The 17101-nt window shown below is 34.6% G+C and overlaps 2 protein-coding genes across 2 annotated transcripts; one reads left to right on the forward strand and one right to left on the reverse strand.

The window, feature by feature from the left end:
• The first annotated feature begins 3109 nt into the window (after positions 1 to 3109).
• On the forward strand, positions 3110 to 8149 carry LOC108997687 (protein ALTERED PHOSPHATE STARVATION RESPONSE 1-like). Its single transcript, XM_018974037.2, has 4 exons — positions 3110 to 4173; positions 4357 to 4559; positions 4933 to 5156; positions 6956 to 8149. The coding sequence occupies exons 1-4, from the start codon at positions 3513 to 3515 to the stop codon at positions 7740 to 7742; spliced, it is 1875 nt and encodes a 624-aa protein (XP_018829582.1). The 5' UTR covers positions 3110 to 3512; the 3' UTR covers positions 7743 to 8149.
• A 2675-nt stretch (positions 8150 to 10824) lies between these two features.
• LOC108997689 (cell cycle checkpoint protein RAD17) lies at positions 10825 to 16351 on the reverse strand. Its single transcript, XM_018974038.2, has 12 exons — positions 15977 to 16351; positions 15597 to 15654; positions 15165 to 15250; positions 15028 to 15075; positions 14261 to 14317; positions 14049 to 14151; positions 13198 to 13508; positions 12761 to 13115; positions 12441 to 12566; positions 12026 to 12224; positions 11878 to 11938; positions 10825 to 11215 (listed from the first exon to the last, which is right to left on the reverse strand). The coding sequence occupies exons 1-12, from the start codon at positions 16175 to 16177 to the stop codon at positions 10988 to 10990; spliced, it is 1833 nt and encodes a 610-aa protein (XP_018829583.1). The 5' UTR covers positions 16178 to 16351; the 3' UTR covers positions 10825 to 10987.
• Between the last annotated feature and the right edge of the window lie 750 nt (positions 16352 to 17101).

The raw sequence follows: 17101 nt of genomic DNA on the forward strand, positions 1-17101 counted from the left end.
GGTTTTAGACGCTCCTAAATTTACAAAATCCAAAAACAAAGCAAGTGGGCTTTTAATTAGGCAGTCCAAAATGTAAAAAATATATATAACTAGAAGGATGTATGATCAGAGACCTAGCCCACTAGCTAAATTACTAACGGAATAAACCGACTCCACAGTCTCCACTTGACATCCCTCCCTTCAGATACTTTTAGTCGAGAGAAATGATATATACAAACTTTAAATGTATAAATTCCATACAAATTTTTTATAAAAAAAAGTGGATCCAATTATGAAAAAATATGAAAATTTCATTTTTTCTTAATGAAATCCATATTTTTACAAAAAACTTGTACATTTAAAATTTATACGTAGCATTACTCATCAAAAAATTCCAAGACCCCAAAAGAAACTCTTTCATTCTATTTTTATACCATTCACTAGAATAAAAAAGAAAAAGGAAAAAAAATTACCGCTCAACTAATGGATTAAGCAAATTTGACCACCTTCTCCTAAGAAGTAGAATAATACTACCCATCATTTATTTTGTTGTTATCTTCTTACATATATATATTTAATAATTAGAGATTATTTATTATATGTTACTTGTACATCAATCACTTAATACCATATTAAGAGATGTTAACTGTATCTTCGGTTTTATTGAATGAAATGAAATCTATTTTTATAAATAAATAAACAGAGAGAGATGTTAAGAGGAGGATGGAAAAAAAATTATAATAAATAAATTTATGGACCGTTTGATTTTTAGAAATTTTTGGGATCAAAATCTTGAGCATTAAAAATAATTATTATTCCCATTTTATAAATTTGTAACTAAAAGAAAATTGAGCAAAACCCTAAATATACAAATAGACACGTATATGAGTTGGTTTTACAAGTTTTGTGCATTATGAAAGTTATTTGTAACCTTTTGAGATTTTTTTTTTTCTAAGCAAATAAATTTTATTAGAAAAGAAAAAAATAATAGATAAGTAGCGGTAGGGTTTCCCCAACAAATATCTCCATACAATACTCACAATGCAGAAGTATTGAAAAAAATAAAAATAAAATTAATTTTAAAATTAATTTTTTGTTCCCGACCCATGCCCTACAAAGAGGGTGCCATCAAGATGGTTTTGTAACCTTTGTTAGTAGAGTTCTTTCAAGTTTTGGAAGGGTGGCCAGGAGGAATTTCATATATTTTCTACAAGATTTTTCAAATTTTTATTAAAAATAAAATACTTAATTTTTAATTTTTTTTTTTTGGCGCAGCCACGTGTATGATGGGGCTGCCCTTGGTCTACATCTGGTTCCGCCACTAACTCCGAGGTAGGGAGTATGTAGTAATTCCACTCAGATAAGTTAAATTATAATCTGATTATTAGTCTTCCAGAAAACAAGAGGAGAAATAACAATTTAACAATAAAACAAAAATATAGTTACTTTAAAGGAAAACTCTACTCCCATCTAGGATATCCACTGAATTTTTATATTTTTTTATTTAATAATTAAGAAATTATTTTTTTAATAAATTTGTAATTTATTTTATTTTTAAAAATGTTTTAAAAAATAATCAATAAAAAAAACTTTGATAAACTAATCGGTCGCCCTAGTACCACTCTAATTTAAAAGTTAAATTTTTTTTCATTTTTGAAGACAGCTCCTTAATTGTATAGATCGAATTAGAGTTACTTTTAAGTTTTTGTTGAATACGAAGACTTTAAATACGAGAGAGATAGACACATCAAATAAATCTGACATCATTTATTACTTGATGGATTTGTCTCTCTACCTCTTGAGACACTCAAATTTAGATAAAAATTTAAATACTTTCTTTTACATGTCGGAACTAAACTATTAAAAATAGCCTTATTTTGGAATTTTCTTTTTATTGTTTCATGTGAGATTTAGTATCGTTTGGATTCGAAGATAAGTTGTGAATAATAGTGAGATGAATTGTAAATAGTAATAAAATTTATGAATTAAAATTTATAAATAATAGTAAATATTAGTGAAATGAGTTGTAAATCCAAACCGGAGTCTTAATGATTTATTGTTAATGTCCATGTTTGATATACCATAATATCGAACAAAAAAAGAAAAAGAAAATTTATTATTATCAATGTTTATCATATCAATCATGTTATCATGCAGTGTTGAGCTTGGAATATGATTCAAAATATATAAAATGACACGTGTAATACTATTTATAATTGGGACCATGCTACAGTTATCGAGAATTCTCCCTGAAAGTGTAAATTTTCTTTTTATTTTTTTTTAAATATTTTTTAAAACTCCTAAACATTAAAAAGAAATCATAAAATCATTAAAAAAAATACTTTCTTAACAATTATATATAATGTATAGTATAGAGATGATGAGTAAAATTTTTCATATTACAACATTTATATCTCGTTTAAATAATAAGATGAGATAATTTTACATAAAAATTAAAAGTTAATTAAAATATTATTATAATATTATTTTTTAATATTATTATTATTTTAAAATTAAAAAAATTAAATTATTTATTATATTTTGTATAAAAATTTAAAAAAATTATAATAATAAAATGAATTAAAATCAAACCGTTTTTATATTCAAATAGTAGAATTTTACTTTCTTCTATGCATAAATATGATAAGTATTTATTAAAATTGCCAATTTATTAAAAAAATATGTTTTTTATATGCCCAAATGACACATATCAGTCTTTTGAACGGACGACGAGTAGAACATGTCATTGCAGTATATGTAATTGTAAAAAGTTATATTTATATATATATATATATAATTAATTTAGTTAAAGCATCTATTTGAATCTACAACCTGTAACGCATGCAAGACGAGGCATTGATCCGTACATCTATCTTATCTGGCAGCTTGACAATAACGGCGACATTTGGGATGTTTGAAGTGTAGTGCATATTCTGCTGCATATTGTATGTATTATTGTGTTGCATTGCATGTTACTACTCAAAGGAATCTATCTACTGCATCCTATTTATTGTATCTATTCTTGTAGTTTTATTTAAATTTTACATTAAAAAAAAACAAAGGCTATTGCGCTTTTGGTCTATAAAAATTGAGAAATTTACTGGCCCTCAGCCCAAAGCTCTCTCTGCCACTTCTCAAAGTTCTTTGTTCCTCTCCTTGTTTCTTCCACCGCCACCACCTCAAAGTATATCTCAAACCAAACCTTACTGTACCTTTACTCTTTCGAGAGAGAGAGAGAGAGAGAGAGATTCTCAGATTTTAGGCTTGCGAGAAAAAAGTGTGTGTTTGTGTTTTCCGAAGAAGCTAGAAAAGAGAAAAGGAAGGTCTGGTTTTTGGCAATTTTGGGAGCTGAAAAATACAGGACTTTAAGCGAGCAAGTAGGAAAGAGAGTGACTCTGGAGTCTAGACCAAAACTGTTTTGACAGAACCAAACAATATCAACTACCTGAAACAAGATGACCCAACTTTAAAGAAACTTCCTTGAACTTTTGATTCAAGTTGATCTGTTTACTACCAGATATAAGAGCACGAAAATGGGTTGCTGTTATTCAAGAGTGGAGAGGGAAGAGATCGTGTCACGATGCAAAGCAAGGAAGAAGTACATGAAGCAGCTAGTCAGGGCAAGGCAAGCTTTCTCGGCTGCCCACAGCTTGTACCTTCGATCTCTTCGCAGTACAGGCTCAGCTCTGCTCCAGTTCGCCAATGCCGAAACCAATCTCCACCACCACCATGCCCCACTGCCGCTTCCCCCTCCTACTCCTCCGCCTCCGCCAATGAGCCCCAGCTCCGACACGTGGACGTCTATAACTGCTTCCCCGGCTCTTCCGCCGCCGCCTCCACCTCCGCCGGCGTCGTCCACCTGGGATTACTGGGACCCATTTGTGCCGCCTTCGTCGTCCGCCGTGACGGAGGAAGAGTGTGAGGAGACCCCGATGACGGCTTCGGAGGCTGTGGCCACGACCACCACCGCCGCAGCGATCAACACGCCGCCACCTTCGGTGATCAATGGGCTCTCTAAAGACACCACCGCCACGAGTGAGCTCGCCATGGTAGTGTCAAGGAATAGTAAAGATCTCGTCGAGATTATGAAGGAGCTTGACGAGTACTTTCTCAAGGCCGCTGATGCTGGTGGTCAGGTCTCCTCACTTTTGGAAGTTTCAAGCTCCAGCTGTTCTACTCAAGGTAGTAAAGAAGGTAGGTTTCTTTCTCTCTCTCCTTTTTTTTTTTTTATGTATTTTCTGAAAGTGGGTGTGTGATCATCTCGTTTTTGTTCTATAAATCCGGTTACTTAAATGAAATTCTAAGATTCTTACTCTTTTTTTTTTTTTTCAAGGGAGATTTATTCTTAATTGTTGTACTTTATTCAATCTTGGGCAGGAAAAGTTTACAATCATGGATTCAGTTTGAGTCCATCGTTGTGGACATGGGGTTTGAATTCAAAATTGTTTGATTTTGAGAAGATTGGAGGTGGGGAAATGGTGGGAAGTGGCGTTTTGGTTGGGGGTATTGCCGGCGACAGCCACTGTTCAACTGTGGAGAGGCTCTATGCTTGGGAGAAGAGATTGTACCAGGAAGTCAAGGTAGATTAGATATTAGTTGCATGCTTTCTTGGAGACATTCTCTTCTGGGCACCATGCTTTTCTTCCCATGTGGGCTCTTGCTCGAATTTCCTTTACTTAAAGTTCAAAGCACAGAAAACTGAATAGTAACTTTTGGAAGGTAATTATTTTGAAAAAAATAATAAAATATAAAATTTATATGAAAAAAAATTAATTTTTTAATAATAATTTTTTTTTTTTTCAAAACGATCACGTGACGTTTATATACTTTACGATTGTATGTCAAATTTTGTCTTGTTAACTTTCATAATGTTCTGTACTTATCAAAACAAGAATTATTGTGCTTGTGCTCTTAATCTTTATGTGTGTAATTTTCTTGTATTGATGGTGTTAGACTGCAGAGACCATAAAGATAGAGTATGAGAAGAAGGTGGGGCAGCTGAGGAAGCTTGAGGTGAAGAGGGATGACTATGTGAAGACTGAGAAGAACAAGAAAGAGGTTGAAAAGTTGGAATCCCAAATGATGGTTGCTTCCCAGGCAATAGAAACCACCTCTGATGAGATCATCAAATTAAGGGAAACCGAACTCTACCCACAACTCATTGGCCTTGTCAAAGGGTTAGTACGTAGTCTCTTTACTGTCACTCCTACCACCTCTCTTTTTAGGTAATAAGACAAAAGCCCTTGACTTCTAGGACCCTATCCTAAAAAAGAAAAAGAAACAACAACATCATACTTGAACCAAAATCAAGCAGAAAAAGAAAGATGGGATTGCATGGCATTTAGTACTCGATTCTCATGGCTTTTTCATTGGAGATATCTTTGGGAGAGTTGTCAAGAGCTTTGGAAGGCATTAGACATTGTTTTTTATTTTATTTTTTGTAATTAATGGCTTAAAGAGATGAAATATGAATTATGAGGATAAAAGAGTAAAATTATATATTTTTAAGTGGTGTGCAGAATGTGAAACTTCTGTATATCACTACTCGAAAGAGATAGATATATGAGAGAGATATATGATCGTGTCTGCATAGCAGAATGAAGTTAAATTCTAATGATACAGCTAGGTCAGCATTTAGGTAAGAATATATGCTTAATGGTACTATGGTACTGTTAAGTTTTGGGAAGAAATAAAAGAAAATCTTTTGACTGCTTTTAATGGGTTGTTATATGCTCTTTGTTTGTTTTTTATCTAAAAAAACATACGGCCTCCTACTGTAACATGTACAATCTGCTGAGGAAATATGACCAAATCTCAACTTTGTAATTTATGATTCCCCACCAGATGATCTTTTTCCTGTTCCAACACCTATGCATGCTACTTGTGTTATTTATTGGGCTCTTTTTTTTTTTTATCGAGAAAATAAATAAAATCTGTCCATCCGATCTCCCCTTAGAATCTGGCCATATCTTTTGCTGACCAACCCCTTTTTTTTTAAATAAAAATTTTATAAACAATACTTCACTAATGTGATTGGTTACGATATTTTTTTTAATATAAAATAACTGTTTTGGCCAATCATATCAATAAAGTATACAAAAAATATGTAAAAATGACTGTATGTAACAGAAATCTTAATTTCCAATTGAGACAGTCTTTGTTGCCACCAATTGGACCGGTATGTGCTTTTTGTCTTGTAGGCAGGATGTGATCTTGGCTGTACTTGTAAATTTGTAATATTAAGATATTGATGACTTTTTTTTACTTTAATTATTGTCTTTTATCTCAATTAATAATAAAATCCAATGTGATCTGCCTAAGAAATAAGTCATGAAAAATGATTCTTCACCTTAGGATTGTGTATTTAGGACCACTAGGGCAAAGATATGTGACGATCAATGATAATGTGGGGCATTGCCTGTAAAAATAGTATGGAATTGGATGCAGATTTCCATGCGTACATTATGTGGGATGGCATGCAGACAATAGTATTCATTGGAATTGTGAAAAACAACAAGGCTTCTATTTAAAACGTAATTCTTATGAGAAATATTCTAGCTACAAAATGATTATATATAAGTAATCTTACAAACTGACATGACTTGATGTGATTCGTCAGATTGTAAAGTTACTTCTATTATAAAGTAGATCTAACGGATAAAATGAAACCACATCAATTTGTAAGATTATTTTTATATAATTCATTTGTGGACGTAGTAGTTCTCAATTATTATTATTTTTTCTTTTTGTAAGTATTATCTTGTGATTTGCCGGAGGGGTTGAAGTTAATAAACTGGTCACTCTGTTTAAATTTGCATTTGTTGTTCAATCATATACAGTTGAAATGATTAGAAAGATCATGGGAGCTATGTATGTTGATTTTTTTTTTATAATTAGTTGAATTAATCTTTGAATTGTGTATAAGTAGATGAAACAAATATCAGATTCTGATCTACTTCATTGTATGTCTTTGCAGATTGATGTGCATGTGGAGAAGCATGTATGAGTGTCACCAAGTCCAAACCCACATAGTTCAGCAGCTGAAATACCTCAATACCATCCCTTCGACTGAGCCAACATCCGAGATTCACCGGCAATCAACGCTCCAGCTTGAGCTTGAGGTCCAGCAATGGCACCAGTCCTTTTGCTATCTTATTAAGGCCCAAAGGGATTACATCCAGTTGCTCGCAGGTTGGCTTCGGCTTAGCCTCTTCCAGATGAGCAAAAATCCGCTATCTAGAACTGGTGATCAGGAATCCAGAATTTATTCTCTTTGTGAAGAATGGCACGTTGCAGTTGACCATATCCCAGACAGGGTGGCATCTGAAGGAATCAATAGCTTCTTAACAGTAATCCATGCCATTGTGGTTCAACAAGCAGACGAGCATAAGCAGAAGAAGAAGTCAGAATGTGCATTTAAAGACCTCGAGAAGAAAGTGAATGAGCTTAGATCACTCGAGAGTAAGTATGGGCGATATTCCACGCCAGAATTCTCTGTCACTACAGGCGGAAAGGACCCAGTTGCAGAGAAGAGAGCCAAGGTGGAGATCTTGAGAGCAAAGGCAGTGGAGGAGAAAACCAAGCACGAAAAATCGGTCAGCATAACAAGGGCAATGACACTGAATAATCTTCAGATGGGCTTTCCACATGTGTTTCAGGCGGTAGAGGGGTTTTCCAGCGTGTGTACTCAAGCGTTTGAATCAGTATGCAACAAAGCCAAAAGTGCTGGTGAGGAGCATGATGTGAAGAGGATACTAGCTTGAGGAGAAAACCCAGATTTGGAAAAACGAGAGTGGTGGTTTTGTGAATAGATCAAGTGCGTCGTTTTGGGTGTGACAAAACTGAACTGCACCGCAGCAGCAGCAGCAGCAGCAGGAGGTTGCAGGATTCTTCCCTACGCAAGTCCTTTCTGCACAGTAGTTAAAAGTACAAAGTAATGGAAGAATTCACGACCTCGGAGCCTCTGGCCGTATTCTTTCTTCATCTCTTCTCGGAGCGGGAGGCAGCTGGTGGTTTGCCGTTCACCTAGGTAGGAGTTTTTTTTTTTTTTTTAATTATTATTATTATTACAATTTTATTCCTTGGTTTTGTCTTTGCCATAAGTTATAACAGTTTGCATGCTTGTATTTTTACATCAATGTTTTGTATTATATTTCTAATGAAGGGTTGTGCTTTTGATGTGGTTTGTTATCATTCTGATCCACCGTGTTTCCTCTACCCCTTCATGCCCGTTTGGATTGAGAAATTATCTCTCAACTCATCTCATTTTATCATTATAAATTTTCAAATTTTCATACAATACAATAAACAATTCAATTTTTTCAAATATCAATTTCAACTTTTTCAAATCTCAAAATAATAATAATATTAAAAAATAATATTTTAACAGTATTTTATTCAACTTTTAACTTTTATCTAAAATTATTTTATCTCATCTCATCTCATCTCATCTCATTTCATCTCACTATCAAAACGGAGTCTGAAGAAGCCTAACTTCTTTGCTTGTCCAACGATAAATAGGCCCATGGAAGGGTCAGCTCGTTTGGCTTCATTGCCGACAAGATAAAATGATAGATACGTGACTCAAGGAGCAAAGCTTCTACTCTGAAAATTATCTATGTTATAAAAAGGAAATCGGTGAAGGCGATAAATGAAGATTACCATAATTTGCAGTAATCCTGATTGTGAAATTCATAGTGTCCTAAAAACAATAATGCTTGATGGATAACCTTAAAAAGACTAGCGGGAGATTTCCCAATGCAGATGAATTCACAAGGGATATTAGAAAGTGAATTTGTAAAAATATATTTGTTTTGAGTAATGAAATTTATTTCATATGAAGAAAATGAAAAGTTAATCAAGCAATTATTGGACAAGGTTGAACTCAATTGAAAAATTAACTAGACAAATAGGACCTAAACATTCGGTACTTAACTCAACTCAACTCAACTTGATTATAACCCTTCATATGAGTGCAGACATGGATATAAATGGAAAAATACTCCAAAAAGTTTGAGCAAAAATCATTCTCCTACACATTCAAAAACTTAGCACATTTTTCTTATCTAATGTTCTTATAATTTTACCTTTTACTTTTGAAGAGGTTGTCCATGGAAATTTAAGCAAAATGAACGTGTTAATCTCAATCCTTAACATAATGTTTCAAGAGAAAACCTAGGCAACAGCCCATCTGAGTATCTCATAAAATTAGCCCCCCAATCAGAATGCAACACGTCAGCTTCTTACCACTATTACCATGTATCCCACTACACCCGAAGAGCCCATCCAGTTCCCCAATCCCCTTTCTTCCTCTTCCTTCTCTTCTTCCTATTAGAACCCGCCACCCGACTCCACCCACTCCATCCCAACCCAAATGAAACGACACCCACTCCATCCCACTCATCCCCAACGGTTGAGAACCAGTGCAACTGCCTCTCGATGGTAGCCCTGACGTCGCCAAAGATTTTAAAAAAATTGGTAATTTGGACTTGTATTGTATTGGAGATTTTCCAAAGATTTTCGAAATTTTTGGTCTTAATAGAACTTCATTTAGACTTGTATTGGAGTTCTTGTATTGGAGTTAGATCTCATTTCGAAGTGATTTTAATTTGGGCTATGGAAACAAAGTGCAGAACTAATAGCTGATTGTTGGCAAAAGAGACTATAAAAGAGATAAACAATGAGTAAAATTCAAACCATTCTTGTTAGCGACTGGCAACAAAAATAGCTAATTTCCTTGTTGGAGGGATCTTGGAGGAGTGATTTTTGAAATCCTGGAAAAAAAAAATCGATAGTTCTGAATAGGGAGGGAAGGGGAAGGGGATGTGAAAAATCATATGCATCAATTCTATTGTAAACAACCTCAGAAACTGATGTGTCGCATTTTTACTGGTGGACTGTTTTTCCTCCAACTACAACACGGCTTGTCCAAAGCGCCTCTGATGTCTCAATCTAACCCTAATACTCGTTCAAATTTGCCTCTTTTATATCATAACATGTGAGGATATTATCCCATGAATAACATGATTTTACAAATCTATATCAAAGGTAATTGCCACAAACACACCTCCTCCTAACTTTCTTTGGCTGTTGGTTGACAAATCTATAACTACAGTGCAAGCATCTTGATGTTTATTACACAGCATGACAGAGATAGAGAACCTATCGACATTATCAGGCTCCACCTTATTTCTTTGTTTGGCCGTAATCTTTGATATACACCCAAGAGAGGGCAGCAAACGACAGGAAAATGCTGAGAACCGAAAAGAACAGTTTTTACCGGACAGTGTGAGCCATACAATATACAAAAAATTTACTACAAGTTTGGTTATAATCTGCAAGCAACCTGCTGCGAAGTTGCAGCACAAAAAGTTGGGAATTGTCACGGGTCATCAAAAGCAGATTCCAAAATAAACGCCAACGGCTCGGCAGGTGCTTCATTGGCATATTTAAGGATCCAAACTCATTGAAGAAAAATTCTTCTCATCAGTTACTATTCACCATCGCACACCCCTCACTCTATGAAAAACACTCCTACATCTTATAAAAAACACCCATATACCCTATGAAAAAGTTATAGGTGTGGAATATGAAAGCGAATAGTGACTGATGCATATACCGCTGAGGAGACAAACCGACGAGTCACAAAAACCAAATTTCAAATCCCTAGAGATACCAACTAATACCAAAGTTTATGTTAAAGGATCCAAATTTCTGCCACTCCATATACTAATAACTTAATAAATTGTATAAATTCCCCAAGGAAAATACTCATCCACGCGAACTCGTCTCAAACTCAGACAAGTTCCGTATAATATTTAACTTCTAACCTGTTGGTAACTGACATTTTCAAAACTGAGAACTGAACTTAGTAGGACATTTCAAAACAGTTTACATCTATCACAATCAAGGGGGGAAGAGGATAATTATTTACAGCAATTTTTTTTTTTACAGAAGATCACATCTAGACTGACTCTGCTTGCTTCTCAAGCACACTCACATTCTCTTTTTACCAATCTTCTATTTCATCATCAGTAGTCTCACTTTCTTTGTCCTCCAATTTCATCTTATCAAAATAGTCTTCTGTTATGTCCAATTGCATCGATACCTGTTGCATGCCTCCAGTGGTTCCATATCCAAGCCATTTGAATACAGGTGTGTACTCTGTAGCCACAATTGACATATCTGATAAATTTATTCCGCTGTGACCATCGAATCTCCGTTTTGCCATCTCATTCTGCAGTGACCACACCAATTAATAATTTGCTTGACCATCCTTTTTCTTTTTTTTTTTTTTTTTTTTTTTTTTTTCTTGCAGGGTGGGGGGGGGACAGAGTAAATTCTTAATAATCTTGTCACTGACGACTTAATTTAAGTTGACAAAAATAGGACCATGCACAAGTACTTCTACCAGCAATCCATTTACTGCAGGCACAAAGCAATATAGCCCACTGAAAAAAATTCATAGGCATTTCGACCGGAATATTTTAATGTGTGCTGGAATAATTGAACACCCCATGTTGTTTGATGCAAATAAAAAATACTAACCAATTCAAAAACCGTAAAGGAAAATCCTAACTCTCTAGGTTAAGGTTTATGTATAAAAGTACTCAAAGGTTTGATCATACTTTGGATGCCATTTGTTGTCACTAATTTATGATTCGCTTTTATAGATGCTATCTTCTAACTCGCGATCCATGTAACCCAAAAAGGTAACTGTTCTAACTTTATTGCATACTTGAAGTTCAAAGATGGATCAAAATTTCTACACTACCTTGTTTTTCAGGAAGTTTACTTTAATGACCATGTTCTGATTTACATTGAAGCGGCAACAACCCACTTGAGAAACACAGTATAAAATGAAAGGAAAAATTACAAAAGACGAGGATCCAATTTTACCTTATTGTGCAGTAATGACCGCTCAATCTGCCAAAGCTTTGGCCGACGAATGGAATGCCACCTGCATACCCAGAAAGTTTTTTTTCATTACCCAACTTTTGAAAGCCCTTGCTTACATCTATGATTAATTTAAGCATATAGATTTAACCTGGAAGGTAATGGGTGAGAATTTCCAAATAACACACCACGAGCAGCAACTGAAGCAGCAGCTGACTGTAAAACATTTTCTGCCTCATTATATCTAGATAGCATTCCACGGAAAGTAGCAAGAAGCATGTCTGCATCGCCTAGATATGACGCCACAGCCCATGCATCGTCTATTGCCTCCTCACTCAGGAAATCTAGAACTACAGGAAAATTGTGTGCAACAGCAGGAAATCAGTGGCATCTCACATGACAGAATTCAACAGCATGCAAGTTTTTGGTAAGTCAATAGCACAAGTTGCCACCCTTTTTTGCATGCTTGCACAAAAAACAGAGCAATAGCAATAATCATTGAAGAAATCACAATTTTTTTTTTATAGGTAATCAGAAGAAATCACAAATTTAGATAGATATATCACCATTTTCATGTAGAAAATCAGCAATAGGCCTTGCTTGCCCATGTGCTTGACAGAGAACCTTTTCTGGAGCATGCATCTTCAATGGCAATCTTGATAATCTCTCCTGTACAATAAACTCAGCTTGCTCTACAGCACACGAGCACGCACGCAAGTAATTTTGAGTGGCAGCAGGAGTAGCATTATCATTTAACAAGAGATAATTTAGTCCCAAAAATCAGACATGTATTCTTGAATCGTTTTTTTATGTATGTATGCTTGGATCATTATAAAAACTCCATACCATAACTCGATATTAAAAAATTGCTTTTCTCAGAACCTACCCAATTCCATGCCATTTTCAGAGTCTCTTTTGTTATGCAGAAACTTTCCAAGAGCATGAAATAGAGAAAGTGACTCATCTCTGCCAAATTGCAAAGAAAATCCATCATCCAAAGCCCTGAGCACATCTGGTTTTTCTCTCGAGCTTATGGTAGTGGTATCACATATAGATAAGGAATGCATGGGATCAGGTTTGAAACAGAAGAACTGTAAAGATGTAATTGCATGTCGGATGTCACCACCACTCGCATTGGCTATTAGATCAATCTGATCAGCAGCAACATTACACCGTTCTTGTCTGCATATTCTAGAAAGTGTCCTCTTAATAGAATTATGTGTAATAGGATTGAAAGCAACCTGAAATGTCCAGATCCAGTTTAAATGACCATTCAGTAACAAAACAAATAAAAAAGAAGACTGACTTGTTCAAGAAAGTAACCTTACAAGCCCCAGCACTCTCAAGATATAACTGAAGTTCTTCAAAGCATCTTGCAGTGAGGTCTGCTGAATCAGTTTTACCACAGTCCGAGAGCAAGACAGCCGTTGGTACCCGAGTTGATTGCACAAGAAGATGCAAACAGTTTTGAAGCCTTCGAAAAGCAGCTTTTCCATTCATCACTGGAAGATCATCAATTAGGAGTATGACAGATGATTTTGACCCTCCAGTAAAGGATGACGGGATAAATCCATACTTCCTTATTCTCTCAGCAAAATTTTCAAACTCATCCAACTTAGATGTGTAGTTTATCCCTATTAGCGGAAAAATTGTCACCATCAGAAAGTCAATATATGTTAAACACAGTACTTGCAATAAAGGAAATGATAATGTTTGAGTATCTGAACTAAACTTACAAATTCTATTTGCACAAGTACCTAAGGTATAATAATAATTTTTAAAATATTTACATCTTCACGAAGGTTAACGGCCTAGTTGTGAAATGACTCAGACCAATGGATATAGCACAACTCATCATTTGATCTAAAACTATTTGCCATGGATGTGGCATACACCTTAAATAAGAACCCATTTCACAAACACTAGCAAATACATCAAAGGAATCAAATATCAAAACTGCAAAGTGAAAACTTAAGCCGACATGTTTGCATCTCGTGATCATGCGATACACAAAGTGATAATGTGTGGGAGACCAACCCATGCTCAATGTGTGGCAATGAGCAATAGAGAATGAAGCAGGATGGGATAAAAAACCCCTCCCTCCTCTGGGTCAAAAGGATTCGCCATAACCTAATTGTGCTGCATCACTCCATGAACAAGTCTAATTTAAATACCTGTGCTGGAATTATGTAGGTGTTCTTGCCAAATTATTGGAGTAGGTGTGTTCCATTCACACACTCTGGCTCCAAGGTGAGATGCAATTGTGTGAATAGTTGCCTGCAAGATGATAAAGCAAGATTTTTCAAAATGACTATATAATCATATTTGCCAATACAATATATTGGGCAAAGGCATTAATGCATGAATGAAGAACATGGAAACGTACAGATTTTCCCACTCCAGCTTGCCCAGTGATTACAAGAACTTGATTACTAAATTTTTCCTGTAAATAAAGAAGGCGAGATCATAAAGCTCCAAAATAATGATGCTACAGGAAAAGAGAACACAGAGGAAAGTTATGATCATTTAGGTTAATAAAATCTAGAAAATCAGTTGATAGACCCCAGCATTAACTGACAACATCAAATCTCCAAACCATATCTAGAAAGAAAGAAAACTAAATTATGGCAATGATAATGATAAAAAAATATCAGTAACATACAGTCAAGCAACTTAAAGGTAATCAAAATCCTGAAATCTTAAGATGACAAGGCCACAGTTTCAATATAGCAACATTGTCCTCGTTATTTACTTATTAACACATATAAAAAACATATAGCTACAATTATCTAGGTTTTGCAAATCAAAGGAAACTGCTCATCAATTCCATCATTATTTTCATCATCCATATAACTCTAGGGATCACAGCTTGTTGAAACTCGTCCTTCCCACCTTTTCACACTAGCTAAAGCCATCTTTTAAACGACAACAAAGGTATTAGAATAATTTTTTCAGAAACTGATAGAAGTGCCAACAAACACTAATTAATTGGAAACAGTCCTAGTCTACCATAATAAAACCCCAGCTCATATTAGTGCTGATTGGTTTCTTCCTTCCTCCTCTTTTTTATCTGATTTTAATATTTGTTTTCCTTTCTTTATAGAGGAAAAGAACTTAAGATCACACTAATAGTTCCGATAACTACAAAACTACCTTAGAAGATCTCAATCTGTCTTCAAACCATACCTTGACTTCTTCAACCTGTTACAGGGGCAAAAAAATGAAAAAAAAAAAAAAAAAAAGTTTAGCATAACGTACACATTATAGAAAATGAAGCAAATTAGCATGACCTTCTTTTTGTGAACAGCAAGCTCTTCCAAGGAACGAGGTTTGTATTTGTCAACCCATAACCCCTGTGTGTTGCTCCCTTGCAAACCTGATTACATTCCCAATTCCATTTTAGCCAATGGCAAACAACAAATCATAAGAAAGAAAAATGTCTAAATAAAAAACAAATGGATAAACAAGAGCCCACAGTTAGGGAGATCATTATAAAAAATTTATCACTCAACCAACTAAATTTAGAACATCAGCTATTAGGATTATTTCCATATTTAAAAAAAAAAATCAATCTGAGCACATAACTACACAATGCATAGCACGTCATGACACCATGTTTTGGCATCAGAGCCTCCGCCAGAGTGCATATAGGAAGGAATCTGATGTTTATTTAACAAGGCAAAGTTAGCATCGCAAACAAAGAATCTACAACAATGGCATACCAGCAGATACCTTGAACCCATTATATACTTCATCAAAATCTTCACAATAGTACCTGATCTGCATTGAATGAAATCAAAGTTTTTTAGTAGTCAAGAAAAACATCTGAAATTTGAAAAAAAAAAAAAAAAAACAAGGTTATTTATCCATGGAACACAATGAATGGGAATAAAGAAACTTCCAATTCGCTAATAATTATTGTCATATACCGGCATTTAAAAATGAACATCAATTCACGCTTTCTTTAGTTTACAGGGCTCAGGGAATTAAGAACCTCCACGCAGAAAAGCCAGTTATACTACTTTCATAAATCTCACAAATTAAACTCCCAAACGAGATGGTATAGTAAATCTCTTCAAAAGAGGAAAAGACTTGAACATACATCATCAAATTTACTGGATTGTTTACGCGAATGAGGCCGAGAACCAGAAAGGCGAGCCTTCTTCGCTCCTCTAGGGTTTGAACGAGTGACCAATAATCTCGATTTTGGCTTCGAAAAGCTCCGATTAGAAGTCAATGAGTAGTCACTGTCTTCACCATCCGATGATAAAACAACCACGTTGTTCCTCTTCCCCGTAACCATGACGTTCAGAAAAACCTATGGTTAGGGATTTGTAGGGAAAAACGCCAGTGGAATGTTAGGGAGAGTGAAGAGGTTCTGCAGAAAGAGAGATGAGGATCCTGGTGTTGAAACGAGCTGATTTTTGTCGTTTCAGAGATTATATAGAAAGAGGCTTCGCGGGTTTTTTGCAGTGAGATTTTAGAAGGCGTAGTTAAGAAGCCAATGGAAAGAGTACGGTTACTATAGTTATAGAATGTTTGATACGTTTGGATTCGCAAATCATCTCAGTTCATCTCAATTCATTTCAACTCATCTCATTACTATTTATTAATATTCAGTAACTTTAACTCACAAATCTCACTACTATTCACAACTCATCTCATTACTATTTACAATCCATCTCAACTCATCTCAGCTCATCTCAAGTCATCTCATGTCATCTTCGAATCCAAACGTCTCCAAATGTTATACAATTATTTTGAAAAGAACGAGATTTGTTATTAAAAAATTAATTTTTTTATATGAATCTTATATTTATTTTTTTTTTTAAAGAGATTATACAATACTTGCACACTCACGATTGTAAATATCATTTCTCTTATACTAATTATTGTGTATAAGTAATGAAATTGATAAAAAATTTATTCATCATCTTTACACAATATACAATACATGATTTTTCATTTTCATTTTTTATTTTTTTCCTTAGTGAGTAATCACATATGAATGATAAGTAGAATAATTCAATTAATTTAGTAGAAATAAAATAAAAATAAAAATAAAAACAATTGTATTATGTGGTGTGTGAGATAATGAGTAGCAAAACTCATTATCTAGACTCCAAATGTCCTATCTTCAAATAAAGCTCATTTAAATAAATCAAATCTCCAATCTCCGAGGCTAAACAAGAAATCATAGAACTAGCAACAAAAGAACCGACGATTC

Source organism: Juglans regia, chromosome 11 (genome assembly GCF_001411555.2).
Source record: "Juglans regia cultivar Chandler chromosome 11, Walnut 2.0, whole genome shotgun sequence".
NCBI classification, from domain to species: Eukaryota; Viridiplantae; Streptophyta; class Magnoliopsida; order Fagales; family Juglandaceae; genus Juglans; species Juglans regia.

Coding starts and splice junctions, on each gene's coding strand:
- LOC108997687 (XM_018974037.2), top strand. CDS start 3,513: ATGGGTTGCTGTTATTCAAGAGTGGAGAGGGAAGAGATCGTGTCACGA. Junction 4,174..4,356: donor TACTCAAGGTAGTAAAGAAG/GTAGGTTTCTTT, acceptor AATCTTGGGCAG/GAAAAGTTTACAATCATGGA. Junction 5,157..6,955: donor CTCATTGGCCTTGTCAAAGG/GTTAGTACGTAG, acceptor ATGTCTTTGCAG/ATTGATGTGCATGTGGAGAA.
- LOC108997689 (XM_018974038.2), bottom strand. CDS start 16,177: ATGGTTACGGGGAAGAGGAACAACGTGGTTGTTTTATCATCGGATGGT. Junction 15,076..15,164: donor TTGCTGTTCACAAAAAGAAG/GTCATGCTAATT, acceptor CCCCTGTAACAG/GTTGAAGAAGTCAAGGTATG. Junction 14,318..15,027: donor ACAGATTGAGATCTTCTAAG/GTAGTTTTGTAG, acceptor CTTTATTTACAG/GAAAAATTTAGTAATCAAGT.